Here is a 17,127-nt window from a genome sequence, read left to right as displayed (position 1 = left end):
AACTCCCCCTACCCTGCAGTCTGTAACACCTAATTTGATTGAACATTTTACGCGAATCTAATGTCAAATTGTTAGCACTGCCTCCTGTCGTTTTGAAGTATTTCACGCGATCATCCGATAAGAAGTCGGCTACGTGTAATATGTGTGGAGAGAACCATACTTACGTGAAGGGCTACACCCTTGTAAGAAAAATAAATAACACCTATATAAATTATACTTAAATGAAGGCAGATAACGAATATTTTATTTTCCAGATGAGAACGATAAGTCAATCTTAATTCATCAATGTTTGAACTACTTCCAGTATAATTAATGCTAGTCGCAAATTTGTATATGACAAACACATTGATAAGATTTTGAGCTGATTTGTTGATCCGTTTTTGACCGAATATTGGAATATTCGTTCAGAAGTTGCTATTCGTTGCCATCCCTAGTTTACACAAAATTCACAACATAACATTTAAAAATATCGTTTCACCTGCATAACCATAGCAAAACATTTGCTCCGCCCCATCAGGTTTCTGAAAGCTTTGATTTTGTGAAGAGTTTTCTTTAACAGATATGTGCTTTTTTAAAATCATTAACAGTGTTATATTTGTTATAAATGGCAAGTATTTTCGCACACATGAAAATAAATTAACATGAAGAAAAAAGAAGAAGTTTATTCATACAAGCTGCGCTTAAGACTAGCAAAAAGATGATACAAATATGATATTAATTAGTGAAACTGAAAATATCGTCACTAGGGAAATTTTTGCAGGCGTCGTCATACATGAGAGTGTCGTCACAAATGACGTCACACACCAGTTTGAACTTTGAAAGTCAATTGGAAAAATATTGACGTAGACTATAGAAATACATTGTAAGTAAACGGGAATTAAAAATGTGTATGTAATAATAAAGTTTTCTTAATAATTGCAAAGTTGTGACAGACAGGAGACTATGTATTTTAGTTCCAGAAGGTATAAGTGCATCAGAAAGAAAAATACAAACAATCCTGTCTATGTAGATCTATTTATAATTAGATCTACTGTAGATTAAATAATTACACATGAGACTTTCTGTTTTCAAATGCACTATATATGAAAGTAGCTAGATTTCTTGTGACTTTTATGTTTTCAGATGTTAATAATTCGACTGCTTTGTGCATGTTCGGTCTTTTATAAAAATATGGCCTAACATGTTTCTTTCTTAAATCCTTATACAAAACACATTCTAACAAAAATGGTATTTATCTTCAAGTTTGTTACAGATAAGACATACTCACCTTCAAGTTTCTACTTTAAGCCTATGGGATGAAACTGTTAATTTGGTAAGTGCAATCCTATATTTCGTAACATTTACTTGATTAAGGTATATTTGATCATTAAAACTGGAAAAAGATCTATAAAATAATGCTCTGCTTGATTCTGCAATCCTATTAGTCCACTCCTCTTGTAAATGCATGCCTTTTATTCTTTGTTTGCAAATTGATAAGAAATGGTTACATAACCAACATTTTGTGCGAGCCACACTTCATAAAATCCCATAATTGAAAGAGTATTTCTAACTAGTGAAACCCAGTTTGTTTTATCTGGATGAAAATCAAGGTTTCTTAACATTAACTTATATATAATTGAAATATATTTTCTTTAAGGTGCGTTTACAATTTTTAGCCAGTATTTTATTATTTTAAATAAACGTTATGAATGAAATTTTAACCTTCCAAGTTCCCCGTAAATGAAGTCGTTCTGTTAGTAGTTTTAATCCCCAAAAGAGACTTACAAAATTGTAAATGAACTCGCTCTATTTGATTAGCCTGACAGAATCCCCAAGTTTCTCTCCCATAGTTCAAAATTGGCGAAATCAGTTTATCAGATCAGTCTAGAGAATGGGAAACACTAATATAGGCATTGTACCTAATTTAAAGAATATTTAAAAAATGGAATAAAAAAGTAAATATTGTCATATATGATGTCATTGCATGATACAACAACTTTTATTTTCAATGTTCTGTCATCAGTAATGGAATAATGTTCAAAAGATGATCAACAACAAATAGTCCTACCTGTGTAAAGAAAAGGTAACTGTGTAACTAAATATTGGTTACTTAAGACAGTACTAGTTATCTCCCTTATCAATTTGCATATAAAGTGTCAGAATTGACCCTAAATTGACCTATGGTCTGTTTCATGTAGCAATCAAAGAAAACACTGATGTTCTTAAATATTTATTTAATTCTGTTTATATGAAATATAATGATTTATATAATGTTTTATGAAAATAGTACAGGTATGTTAATGAAAGTGATAAGTATATGGTATTGCACTTTGTTGACAGTAAAAAATATGAATTATACAAAAAATGGAAATTTTCATGAGATAAAGAACATAGCTACAAAAATAAGCCAACCAATTTCTAAGAAAAGGCAACTTCATAGTAACAGAGAAAATCAAAAATTACTGGAAAAGAAGTCAAATGTTGCCTTATAGTACTACTTCTTACTGTTTGAATAATGCCAGTTCAGATCAAAATACAACATTTTTGGAAACTTTTATGAAAGTTTTATGGAGGCTGCTGAAGACCTGTAGCCTGTAATGTGATATAAAATCTGAAATACAAAACGTTTGACTAGTACAGTGGTGACATCACTTTAGTGTTTCTAAAGTAACCATGCCACTATCAAAGTTGACAGGGAACTTAAGGAAATTAACCTGCAAAGTTTCGTGAAGACTAATCAATAGTATATTGTCCAGACAAACAAATCAGGACAGGCACAACATTTGGAAAACTAAGTCTTCATTTCCGTAAACTGGCACAACAAAAAGTAATGACAATTTAAAATACTGAAAACATACTCATGACAAGTACAAAAGGGCCAACATTTCTGAGTCATAGTACTTTCTGATCTTATGATGCTTAATGAAGTAACATGTTACACAAAATATTGCTATGGTAAGAAAAGGGCAATAATTATGAAAAAGCCAAATGCAGTTATGGAACTAGTGCATTTAATGTCAAATTATTACAGTTTGCAATTGTAAGACGTTTGTTACATTTTTCATTAACAAAGTGGAAGTGCTTTAGGTATTTTTATGACAAAACATGTCTCCCACCTATGTATACCTTTAGCTGTGGCGGCTATTTTGTGCAGCAAAATGGAAAGTGTCGGTGATATGCAAAAATATACTTGGTACTGATCACTCCTGTGAAGTTTCATCAAAATCTGTTAAGTAGTTTTAACCTGTGAAAGCCGACAAGATTTTTCTATTTTTAGCTCTGGCTGCAATTTAGTGAATCAAAACGAAACATGCAAGCGATATGCACAACACTATGCTTGGTACTGATCAGTCCTGTGAAGTTTCGTCAAAATCTGGCCAGCAGCTTGTCCTCTTAAAGCCAGACAGGCTTAATGCAGATAGACGAGAAGGCATAATTAATACCTCTCTCCACCTTTAGATGAGACATAATTCCGAGATAAAACCTTACATACAACACTTTACAAAATCAGGATGCTAAAAATGGATGTGCAATACCTCTACCTATTCTTCAGTGAAATGAAAAAGGACAAAACACAAGTAATATGGAGGAGTTATGGGCCATGACACATACGATAAACAAATGTTTTAAGACTGAAGAAAATGCATTGATTAGTTCAAAAATTTACATTAGTGTTTTAGTTCAATATAAACTTTGTCATACTAAAATGATATTGCAGTTATAATGACCAATCACTTTTTAGATTTATAAAAGAAAAAAAACAAACAATTTATGCCAACCTTAAACTTACAACTTTAAAAGCAAAAAATATCAAACGTTTTACTGTGGTATTGCATGAAATTAAATTTTGTCACTAAACAAAACATTAATGATTTTAATAATACTGATCACTATGGTCTGAAGTTTGATTTGTGAACATACTGTGCTATAAACTGAGACAAAACAGTACTGATACACTACAAGACACAGTATTTTGAACATTATAACAGTGTAATGTTTACATATTCTCAAAGTTTCTGAATCACATTTACATGCACCACTGGACAGGACTTGCTGCTCTCTACATGTGTGTCCTACAATAACAGCAAATATGTAACAAAGTTGATTCAGAAGGCTCCTCTATACTAAACTGTGCAAGCTGCAGACACTGATCTTGAACAATAGCTGAACGGTGACACTGAAGATTTCACAGGTATATATCTGAAGAAAGAAATTCATATTGTAGTAACTCTGTATTCGAGGTGTCTGCAGCTCTTTAATATTCAAAATATGTATATTTCTGAATATAAGGTAGAATAAAAGTGTTACTGGATTAATAAAACTTCAACATATCTTATGCATAAGACCCATTTTAGTAGAATATATGAAGAGGCCAATAGTGACCCTAAGTCACTCACTTGACCTTACTATTTGACCTAAAATATATGTATGACACACTTCTTATTTTGGAATATTATGATGGCAGGCTATATTTTATTCTATATCTTAAATACTTTGAAAATAACACACCTTATACTTGACATTTCATAATTTATTTTCATACTTGACCCTTGGTCTCATGTGAAATAAACTTTACACAAACCTCTAGAAGTGATATATACAAATCAATAACTGAATTACATTGTAACTCTTTGAATATTGTAAAAAATTACCTGAAGGTATCAATATCTGTGTTTAATTAAGTCATACAGGTCAACACTGGCATTCTCATCATATGAATCCACAGAACATTTTACACTGAAATAAAGAAACAGCTTCCTAGTACAAATTTTGTACTTCAATTACTGAAATTTACAGATTTTACATTAAATTAGGACTTTAATCCATTGAAAACATCAAGTGACAGATATCAAGAAAACATTGCATTAAAAAGATATTTAAACAAAATGGTTAATGCTATAGTGTATTTAAAAGCTTTGAAACAATAGTAGTTCTTTTATCTCTGTATCATATGAAAGGCTAAGAGTTAAGAAGTCTGAATAGATATCTTTACCTAAGTCAAAATTTCTTGATTCAAAATGGTTGGCTGTACCATCCTTCATGAAACTTCATAAAATCACTTTAATGACATTTACAATGTGTATCTGTTAAATGTTTAGAGGAATGTAATTTTAATAACTGGCATTATATTACCCATGACATGTTAAACTTGTTAAAGAGTATCATTTGTACATCAATGTACCATCAGACCATCTTTCACTTCTGTCAACCTGACTAGACATGTTGGACACCCTGAAATATATAAATGATAAAATCTGTGAACAGTTAACAATCATCATGCAAAAACCATAACACCATCTTTATAAAATCGCCTTAACACCTTGATCTTAAAAAATATTATTATTTCAAATTATTATTGTCCATTAACGTATAATGTATCCCATCCATAAATCATTACATGTCTCCTTATATAATTTACCAGTTCATAGTTTGGAATGGCTTCCAGTCTAAATCCAGAAGTTGAAGAAAAACAAATTATGAAAGTTTATTTATGGTGTCATTTAAAAGAATGACCTGCCTGTTAATTGTCAACTGTTTGCTCTTTTTAATATTGATAGGCAATTGCATTTTATCAAATGTTGTCTAATATATATATCAACTGTCAATAGTTTACAAGACTTGAAGTGTTAATTAGATGTCACTGACTTGTTTACTGTCAACATCATAAAGAGAGATAAAACTACATGTAAATTGTAAAACATTGTATGAGATACCCTTCCATCCTGTATAAATTGCCTTTAAAAAGAAATTACATAGAAGTAGTATCCCACTGTTTTGACTGCCCCTGCTCTATCTAACTTTTCAAGCTTCTGCAGCCACTTTAATGTGTCATCTGTTCGCTTGTACTTCTTTCTGAAATGAGGTAATTATAATATAATATTTCAATAACTTATAATAATAAATATATTATATTATTCATTTCCTACAATTTGCAACAGTTTATTTTGAAAATTCATTTTACCTCAGTTACATTCTGTTCTGACTACAGCTAAAATACATAGAACAGACTATAAGCTATTATAAGGTCAAAGGTCACTCTAAAAGGAAAAATCGGTAAACTTAGGCCCAGTTAATCACAGATGCTTTAAATAAGCTGTCATTTCACACACTAATTTGCCATAGGATTATGTATCTACTAGGGATGGGAACGAATACTGAAATCAATATTCGAATATTCGGTTTGCCATATTCGAATATATTCGAATATTCGGTTTGTTTTAATGGAAGCTTTAAATTCTTATTAAGTGATTGGCATATACACAACGTATTCATTTGTTTAAAGCGTGGATCATCGTACGTAATAAGGCCAAAAAATGTTTGTTTCGGGTAACCCGTTCCTACCTAGCAAAACCTGCCGATCCTAGCGTTTTATTTCACGATTATGTCAGAATAATCATGAACAGATTTAACTAATTCAGTGTTTTTAGCTTCAAAATGATACAAAAAATCAAAACGATTATAATTTAGACCGTCGCAATTTTATCTAAAAATAGCAGGTCGTCCCATTTAAACACGTGACGCGCTGTTGTATTACCGCCGCCATTTTGAAAATTTTCAATCGGCGTGTAAAAATCGTCGTGTTAAAAGCAAGTAAGGCAGACTTAAACCTCCTTCAACATGAACTTATGCATCAATCATATGTTATTTCTTGATTTTATTATAAAGTACTTCAAAATTTAATTCGAATACGGCCGATGGCGGATGAAAACCGATCCTGCGGATGGTCTGAAACGTCATACAAAATATTGTGAAAAGATCGACAATATCTACAAGTTTGGTGTTGTTTTCGAAAAAAAATAATTCTACAACTTGTTACATAAAACAGGTGCCAATAAAAATGAACAAAAGATAAAAAGATATCACATTTACGCCTAATACAAACTGTTAATCCGTAGCGATGACCCCAGGTAATTATGCATTGCAAGTTTCTTGTTAATTGGACATCTTTTGACATGCATCTGACACATTGACGCCTGGGGTCTGTTGCAAACTGTTAATCCGTAACGATGGCCCCTGCCAATTATGCATTGCTATTTTCTTGTTAATTGGACATCTTTTGATACGCGATAAACAAACATGACATGGTTTTATTCTGTAGAATTAGCATGCTCATGTTGCCCAAAATCAATGATACTTATTTTGAAAAAAAAATATACAATAATTTACGAATATTCGAATTTGATTTTCATATTCGGATATTCGACCGATTTTCGAATATTCGAATATTCGGATATTCGTTCCCATCCCTAGTATCTACAAACAAAAAACAAGAAAAAACAAATTAATAGAAAGAACATTTTTGGGCAATTTAAAAAGCGACAATGAAAGTGAAAGTAGAAAGTCAATATTTTCTTATCGACTTTTCTTTCATAATTTCCATTTAAAGCGTAACAGTTTACTTTCATACTGTATTGAATAATCCATAAACATTATACTTACCGTTTAAATGCATGAAAAATCCTCATGGTATCCGTAAACTTATAATTTGCTGATAACCTCTCAGTTTTCGGCCGTTTTCACGTGAAAATACGAAACCGGTGTTAACATAAATGTTCTACTTCCGGCGGTATTCGATTGCGTAAATCGGCTCTAGTACTATGCCTAACTAATATTAACAAATTTGTAAAGATATTTTCTTAGTTTAAAAACTGCTTTCTGTGCCTGGCTGGCTAGCGTTTTGTTTTTTTTTTTGGTTCGCAGAAAGACCCCCCCCGCCCTCCTTGAGGTGAAAACAATACCTAAATATGAAAATTTATTAACTACATCTAACTGCATATTGTCAAAATAAAAGCTGAAATTTCGTGGTAACAAACCCCCTTTCCTGAAAACTATAACTTTTGTCTTTTCTTTATTTACTTTCAGTTTCCACTTTGAACAATACGAATGCAGAATATTCAAAGCTTTTTGAAGTTCTTCCGATGATTGCGAAAATATAACAATATCATCGGCATACATTAACAAAAGTAGTTTGAAAAAAAAATAACGAATATCAACACCCCCAAAGCCATTAAGCAATAATTCATTTTCTAGGTCATTAAGGTACATTGAGAATAAAAAAAGATGATACACCCTTGACGAACCCCTAATTAACATTCAAAACTTTCACTTAATTCATTGTCGCACTTAACTTTTGAGTTAACATTGGTATACATACTTTTTAAAATATAAAATATTTTACTTCTAATACGGAAATTCCCATCTGCACCTACAACCGGTGAAAGAATCTTATAATCTACTACGCTTTTAACAGATGATGCAACATAAGTAAAGGATCCAACATCTTCACAAGCATGTCCGTTTGCTATCCAGAATCCGGATTGATTAAGAAATTCTATTAGTAACAGACCATTAGCATTAGTAGTTTTATCTTGCGAACTTCTTGGTATAAAATAATCTGAAATATAATCATCGGGTAAAATATCACTTTGAGTAAAAAAATTGCTATCGTCTGAAACAAAATCATTAAAATTTCCCACTCTGGAATTCAAGTCGCCAAGTAACATAAAATAACAATAACTTGAGTTTGTTTATTATCAGTTTAATTTGTTCAATTATACAATAACATTTAATTATACAATAACATTCTTTAGAAAAACTCCAGGCCATATTTTACATGTTATGGAATCACAATTTATTTCTGGCCAAAACATCCTATCAGGAAAATTTGCCTGGCCAAAACATCCTAGGCCAAAACATTCTAGGCCAAAACGTCCAGGCAAAAACGTCCGTGGCCAAACGTCCGTCCAATCATAGGTCTTCAGTGTTTGTTTGCCAGGTTTTTTAAATGAAAGAAAGTGCATTTTCGCTATGCAATGAAAGCGAAATTAATGTTTATATCAGAGCCGCAATTTAATACAGTCTTACTCTAGAAGGCAGTTTTCTTGCGGCATTACATAAATCATAATATATAATTGTACTATTATGCGGTACATGTAGTATAAATGCACATTACTGTAAGCACAGTCTAATGCCGTAGTTGCTGCAAGTGCCCTTATATTGAAATCGATAGCCGGAGAGAAGAACGAAATGTAACTATACTGATTTAAAAATGTAACACGCTTGTGATTGTTTTGGTACGCTGTTCAGTACCATACGTGGTGGATTCACATCCGTTAACTAGTTCTTGATTTTACAAACTAATGCTGATATTGTAAGATATTTATTTTTGCTATAGGCTTTTTTTTTTGCAATGTCCGCAAAAGTATATGTCTAACGTTAAGCGAACATAAAAGATGTAAAAGTGCAATACATTAGAAATGGTGGGATCAGTACATCCGTGCAGGCTATCAAAAAGATCAATTTAATTAAGAAATAATTTATAGCAAAGGAATGCTTGCGCCCTCGTGAAATTATTACGCCCGACATATAACCGCCAATCGTGCATAGATAGTATTAAAGCACTCTTTTGCTATAAATTATTTCTTAATAATACTGATCTTTTTTATTATGCTGCTTCAGGTGTATTTGAATAAAAGTAAATAAGTTAGGAGCAATATATGCGAACTTCGCGAACACCCCTCGTATTATCAGTGTAAAACAACTGTACATTGAATACTATGATATTATTACCATGCAATGTTTTTCCTCATGGGCTTCTTAGCCTAATGGAATGAAATATAATAAACTTGATGTCTATCAACTTCGCAACATTCAAAAGAAATTTATATTGAAAGCCGGATATTTAACGTTTGCTGAATTGATGAAAGGCCACAATGACAAACATACACTGCAGATGTGATTTATTTCTCAGATAAAGCCCATTTTTAATTTACAATTAAAGGTCAACACGCAAAACAGTGGAAACCGGGGATATGAAAAATCAAATGTTAATATAGAAATGCCACACAACGACAATAAGATGTCAGTTTGTACCACATTTACCCCCATATCAAACTTTCTGTACTACACGCGACTCCTGAAAGCCTTATTTGAAACATTGATAATCTTGTAGATTTTATAGTTATCTTCCGTACATTTACGTCGATCTCTGAAATTTAGCGGGGACCCATAAACCATGTTTTAAATAAAATCGATATTTGAATTGCCTTGATTAAAGGCGAACGCTAGAGTCTCTGTATATGAGATGAGAGAATATTTTCCCAACAATAGAATTTTTACAAACTTTAGATATTGAAGGACAATCATCTAAGAAACAAAGATATGCAATAAAAGTCATAGGTCACAAGTATTGAAAAGAGTTATCTGCCATTGAAAATGGAATTTCACCCAAATGCGTACGCCTTTAAGCAATATTTAATTAACCTTTAACATGCTGGCAGCAAGTGATTCTGCCTTTGTGACCAATGCAGAACAAGATCAGCCTGCACGTTTGTACTGATCCCGCCATTTCTAATGTATTGCACTTTTACATCTTTTGTGTTCGCTTAACATTAGACATATATTTTTGCGGACACTCAAAGTTGATTTTAGAAGGAAAACAACTATTAGTAAATTCACATGAAATTAGGTGTGCATTAGTGGTAAATATGACGTTAATGTAGATCATGGACGACATTTTATACGAATGATAAGGCTAGGCAAGTAAGACACAGAACGGTATCCACTTGATTGCGTTACGTAGCGACCCACTCGAAACTGCGTTGCGTTAGGTTTTCGACCATTTTAATGCGTTAGGTTTTCGACCATTTTAATGATAACGGGTAAAACTGTGCAGAAGTGTTTGAATAAACGGCACATCTCACAGATAAATGGACACATGTGCTAAGAAACGGAGACGTTTGCACTCCAGGTGCACCCATCGTTTTCATCCAATTCGTTATATAATGGATAGAAGTTTTTTTTAATTATACATACAAGACCGGAAATTCATACAGTCGGTCATATTTCTCCATCTGTTCGGCATAAAATTCACCGGTCAAACAACGTTCTGATAAAGCTATGGCCAGTGTTGGTTTAAAACACGCTTTCTTTTTCATGAAAAGCAATATATTTATTTTATATTTATATCCCAATAGATTAATTAGTTCCTTCCACCATTAATTTTATAACATAATAAGCACTGACCTCCAGATCGTACGACATTTTAATGCTGCAATTAAAGTCTCCTTTCTTCCAACGAAACCTGTTTACTGTGAACAGTGTCAAAAATGTGCAAAATAACCGCTATCAGTCCCCATTATTACAAGGTAATAAAAGTAACAAGCAAGGTTTTAAAAAACATACGCAAACATTATCTTTAATTTATTGTACTTAATATTTCAACAATTTTGACGAAAATCAGAATTTAAACTGAAAAAATATTTGCCATTTTTGCTTAAACATTCCGACATTCATTCTTCTCTGAAATTAACCTGCTTACAGATCGGGGATATTAACAAGAGCGGTCCGAAAGACAGCTCGCTCGACTTTTCTAAGTGTTTGACTCTGAATTAGAGCTTTGCCGGTAAAAACCTTATAAAACTTTCAAAAAAAAGTATAAGTTAAAAGGAACATAACTCTGTCAATAATATTTGGATTTATCAAAAACTTCAACCAAAACATTCTAAGTTAAAAGGGGCATAACTTTGTCAAAATTCAAATAAAAGTTATGGAGATAGTTTCTCCAGTTGTAGACTTTGATAATAAATAACTATTTTAAGTTTCAACAGTAACAGTGACATATGACTTGATCAAAATCATTAACTAACGGCAACGCCGACGCCGACGCCGGGGCGAGTGCAAAAGCTCCACTTTTTCTTTGAAAAGTCGAGGTAAAAATTAAGTATATTATATATAGAAATGCCATATAACGACAATAAGATGTCAGTTTGTACAGCATTTACCTCACAGTCAAGGAATGATTTAAATTTTCTATTTTTCTATGAAAAATAGAAATGGAGAAGCTGCTAATGTAAACGAGTGAAAGGTATTCGAATCTGAATAAATCTAAATTTGTACCAGTTCTAAGATGAGACAGTAATATTGATAACACATGCTATTAACAAGACTGTACACGCGCCCTAAACAGCCATGCAAGCTCCAAACTGGTTGGGAGAGAAATTTGTCGACAATCTAATCACACTAAAAACGCGAACAGAATGGCCGCCACACTTGCCGGACCTCAGCCCATCGTTAGAGTTCTGTGAATGGGTTATACATTCAAGCGCCTAGCGGACGAGTTATAATAATTTACCAGTACATGATCTAGGTTCGAAACAGTATTAGATATTTTGAGACACACTATAATTATATCTTTATAATTTCAGAAACGCCAATATATCATCACGCGTTATCTTATCAGCAAATTGAATAAAGTTTCTATCTTTAGATTTTACAAAAAAAGTATATCCGGATTGAACACAGTTTTTGTAAACAATCGAAACTTCGATTTGCTGTTTTCCTGTAAAAAATCACTTAAATGGTTCATGTTACAATCCAAGAATTTCCGAACGTTCTATTAGGAAAACTTCCGCTGTCCAAGACAGAATTCTTCCACAACGGATATCTGCAACTCTCAGACTCTAACTTCAAAAGCACAATTTACGATATACGGTGTCTGGAGTCAGTGAATAGAAACATTGATATGCTCTTTTATTTCGTAATGATCATCATTACCTTGCAGTTTTGCATATTCGAGAATAAAACTGCTGTTCTTGTCACTTTTCGGAGTGTTTTAGAGCATGTTCATTTCGTGTTATAACATCTTCAGAATCCCTCGGGATACGTTGGTACGCTCACCCTAAGGGCTCCGGCACCAACCAATCCCTCGAGATTCTGCAGACGTTATAACATGAAAATAACCTCGTTATCCTACAATAATATGCTCTGTAGAAAGATCACACGATACTTTAACAAGATAGCAGAGCTTTTTAACATAATAACACACTGCAAACAATATCATACTTTGACATGATAACATGACTAGTTAACATAATAAGACACTATTTGGACAAGTTAATATCACAACTTGACTTGATAACATAGCTTTTAACATAAAAAGAGTTAATACAACGTACTGACAAGATAACTTGGCTAGTTAATATAGTAAGACACAGTTTTGACAAGTTAACATCACGCTCTGACATGAGAACATGAAATGTCCCGACATTAGGCAGATGCGGCGTTCCATAGTACTGCGTCAGTTTGTTCGTAATTTTGTTGAGTTTAACATCGCACCGGCACAATTATAGGTCATATGACGACTTTCCAGCTTTGATTGTGGAGGAAGATAAAGTTTCAAATCATTGAATACAAGTATTTTGCTATGCAATTATGAATATTTAAAGATAGTAAATAAAAAGAAAAAGTCAGCAAATATAAAAACTAAGCATTAAGTCCTTATGTCGTATTTTTGTTTGTTTCTTTTTTGAAAGAATAGCGATATCAAACGTTTCTCTTATGTTTTGACGTATGGTAGACGTTTTTCAGGATATGTGACATAAGTTCCCCGAGGTATTGGGTATGTGACATTATAAGTTCGCCCAGTTATGTGGCATCGAGTTATCCATTAAATGACAAAAGTTCTCCGTGTTATTTTATATAGACATGAAAGAAGTTTTAAAGGATAGGTGACATTAGTTCTCTAAGTTATGGCGGAATTCATGGTTATATTTCATTAGTTCTCCAAGATATGACGAAGTTCTCAAGGTATGTGATATTATATACTCGTATCCACGTTATGGCAGAAGTTCTCTAGCTCATTTCAAAGTACTTTTAAACATGCTTTAAAAATCAGCAACTCTCCTTTAGTGTATCAATGATTTCAATGGAACATTAATAACAAAAAAATATTTGTTGTTGGTTTTGCTTGTATACAGTTTTTGCAGTTAACTTAACTAAAATAAATATAAGAATAATATGTGAACTTTCACAGTATTTGATTTTTGAGATTTCAATGGATGGTAGTGAAACTGAAACTGCTTTATTTGATTAAACGCCTAATTTTACACATAATATATTCACTGGCGTTGTACATTAAATTAAAAACGAAAAATCATGATGAATTATATACAAAATGGTATCAAACAATGAAACACGACATATTTGACAAAATTTCTGTACAACAAAATTACAACATTGCGTATAAAGCATACGTCGATCACACTACATAGTAGAGTATACTCAGCGTCTCTACCATATTCAGGCCACCAACAGAGAAATGATCATAACCATGATTCAAACCTTTTAAAAAACAGTGTTTTGAGCCTTTTCTTAAAAGTGTCTACCGAATCAGAATTTCTCACTTCTACTGGTAGTTGGTTCCATAGTTTCGGCCCTACAGTATGAAAACTTCTGTCCAAGTGTCCGACCTTAAATATACAATTTGCAAAAATAGTATTTATGAAAAAATAAGAAAACGTGTAATCCTTATATAAACCGAAAGTTTATATAGCTGCATTAACAAAACATAACGCACGTCATTAAATGTTACAGGATTATTATATACATGCACGAGATTTCGAACTTTACATGTCGTTTGGAACAGGTGTAAGTTACATGTTTCAATGTGAACTCTGGGACACGTTCGGTTTGCCCCACATATCTTTATGCTTTTTATGTACGTACGACAACAGTCCGGAACGAAATCTTGGGTCCATAAATCCGTATAGGATCGGATTTACAACACAGTTGATAAAATATAAACGTAAGAAAAAGAAAAAGATCACTTTTGTTGAATTTGACATTTCATTTAGAATACCGCCAGGTTGTGCCACCAGACTTACGAGAATTACATAAACTGCCATGGTAACCACGAACACTGACGTCAGCACCAACATTATAATTGTTTTCCGCTTCCGGTACAATCCTGGCTGTTTTACATGCTTTAGTCTTGTTTTTTCATGATGGATTACTTTGGAATGGTCGTTATTGTCATATTTTGCATCCGAATCATCAGACGAGTCCATGTTAGTTTGTACTGTTGCACTACAGGGTTCTACAGACGAACTATCTGTCTTTACGTGTGTATCCAACGTAGAATTAATTGAAGTTTCTGCTGGTGAAGAATATTTCTTAACTTCTTGTGCTACTATCAACTTATGACCGAAAAATTTCTGCGCTGTCAAAAAGTTCAACGTCCCGGCAACAAATATCATAGAACCTACCGGAATAAAATAGACGCTTCCAATATAAACAAGAGGATATATAGTGTGTGCGTATTTTCCAGACTTTTCGCAAACAGAGACGGTAACGTTCCATCCATTGTTTTCGTAAATGTATTCCTGTTCGCCCCAAAGAAAAAGGACAGGAACAGAAACAAGTATGGACAAAATCAATGCACAGCAACACAATTTCAAAGCATGTGCAGGCTGAATTTGCCACTTGAGAGGTCGGCATATTTTCCGGTATCTGTCAATTGCTAATATGAGCAGAATGGACGCTGAACCCCATGCAGTGAAAACATTGAAGTAAGATTTAACTTTACAAATCCATTCGTATTTGTAATCATACCAGTTTAACTGTGAAAATATTTCTCCTGGAAGTGTTGTGCAGCAACTTGTGAAGTCCAGTGTAGCCATTGTTATCACGAAGTAACGAAAATTAGTACGCTTATACCGTCCAGAGTACACTATCAGAATTAAAATGTTTCCAAAGAATCCGAAAACTTGTTCCATCCCAATGAAAATAGTAACCGGAAGTACAGTATGTGCCATGTTTTTGTTCAGCTCCTCTCTCAGGCCGGATGTATTTAGTTGTTCCTTATCCATGTTTAGAATGTATGTACTTCACACATGCGGCACTATTTTCTTTTTTTTATCGAATTAAAAACTGCCATTTTTATTCTTATTACATATGAACAGAGCAAGACACTATCCTTTACTCCAACAAAATGACTTGTGATGGGTTATGTAATCCACCTCCAGTCAATAGCCTACTTATATTTTACAAGGACGAGCAGCTAAATTTACGACTGATTGCACACGTACCAAAATGTGATCAAAATAGACTATAGCAATCCGGATACATAAATTCCAGCTATTAGGTTTTGCTAGTCGTTAATAATGTTGTATTCAATACACAAATCTTTAGCATTTTAGATGCGACCATGTGTCACCATATGTTATCTTATCAAGATTTTTCATAACATGAGATTAGTGTTTACAAAATGAATAATTTACAAGCATGATTTACGATATATCCGGAGTGAACCCGGAACTGAATGTTTATTTTCTATTTTTTTTTTATAATTATCGTCATAAACTTGAATAACAAAACTTTACAGATTACAAATATTTATACAAGCATAGAACGTAACCAAGAGTTAGTTGAAAATTATTATACCATTACACCGCATCTTCGCCCCGCAAACAACCACCACCCCCATCCGCGCCAGCACAATCTATAACTAGCTAGGTACATCTATGTGGGCAAAAATAAATTAAAAATGGCAGGTATTTTAAGAATAAAATTATAAGAATAATTATTGCATCGATATATGCATGACTCTTTGGCGGTGTTTGGATGTATTCCGGGAAATCTATCCTTTTTTTTAATTTATATTTGTACATTAGAATATCGTTTCAAAAATCAAAAAAGAAAATTATTTTGTTTCATAAGTTTAGTGCCTTAAGCAACGCATGTTTATACAAAAAAAAAATTGCTATTTAAGAAACAGTACGATAAAGGGAGCTAATTCAATATTCAATGTATGCCAAAAAGTATGAATAACCGCTGCAGAGTTTTTAGTTATAGCTACAGAAATTAAAGGTAAAATGATTTCAGAGACAGTATGATAATTGGAGCTAATTCAATGTATGCAAAAATATGAATAACCGCGTGAGAGCTTTTAGTTTATATGTAATCAAAGTACTGAGAGTACAGAAAAGCTGGCTACCATAAAACAGTGCGGGAAAGATGTTTGCAAAATGTTAAACATTATGTACTTTCCATATCAAACTAAGGCGAGCATAGGGTAATATTGTGAGGAATCATCTTGATTAACTTGAGAAAGGTAGTGTAAGGATATTACAGACTATATATGGTGAAATGATACATTGCGTTTGATCTGTTTAATTAGTCAAACGGCATTTAATTCTCACTAGGGAATCTGAAAAACGCAGATTAATATCTAACAGAAAATTTCGGGTTCCGAGAACGCAGTTCCATTTCAACCCAACCCCGTAGCAGTGTATGCATTGATGTGTACACATAAACATATCTACACAATATAAACAAGTAAAACATTGCTGCAAGATGCAGCAAATAGAT

General features: G+C 32.8%; 1 protein-coding gene and 1 long non-coding RNA gene across 2 annotated transcripts; both read right to left on the bottom strand.

Annotated features, from left to right (window-relative positions):
• Window positions 1-1,881: 1,881 nt before the first annotated feature.
• Window positions 1,882-7,525, bottom strand: LOC123548138 (uncharacterized). Its single transcript, XR_006685824.2, has 5 exons — window positions 7,420-7,525; window positions 5,733-5,832; window positions 5,113-5,211; window positions 4,632-4,716; window positions 1,882-4,179 (listed from the first exon to the last, which is right to left on the bottom strand). It is a non-coding gene; the product is annotated as an uncharacterized LOC123548138 (long non-coding RNA).
• A 3,635-nt stretch (window positions 7,526-11,160) lies between these two features.
• LOC128559590 (cholecystokinin receptor type A-like) lies at window positions 11,161-15,993 on the bottom strand. Its single transcript, XM_053551732.1, has one exon. It carries the CDS (start codon window positions 15,624-15,626, stop codon window positions 14,421-14,423), a length of 1,206 nt encoding a protein of 401 aa, XP_053407707.1. The 5' UTR covers window positions 15,627-15,993; the 3' UTR covers window positions 11,161-14,420.
• Window positions 15,994-17,127: the final 1,134 nt, after the last annotated feature.

This window comes from Mercenaria mercenaria, chromosome 9 (genome assembly GCF_021730395.1).
Source record: "Mercenaria mercenaria strain notata chromosome 9, MADL_Memer_1, whole genome shotgun sequence".
NCBI lineage: Eukaryota > Metazoa > Mollusca > Bivalvia > Venerida > Veneridae > Mercenaria > Mercenaria mercenaria.
The sequence above is the reverse complement of the archived record's forward strand: the minus strand, read 5'-3'. Positions and strand labels throughout refer to the sequence as shown.

Coding starts and splice junctions, on each gene's coding strand:
- LOC128559590 (XM_053551732.1), bottom strand. CDS start 15,626: ATGGATAAGGAACAACTAAATACATCCGGCCTGAGAGAGGAGCTGAAC.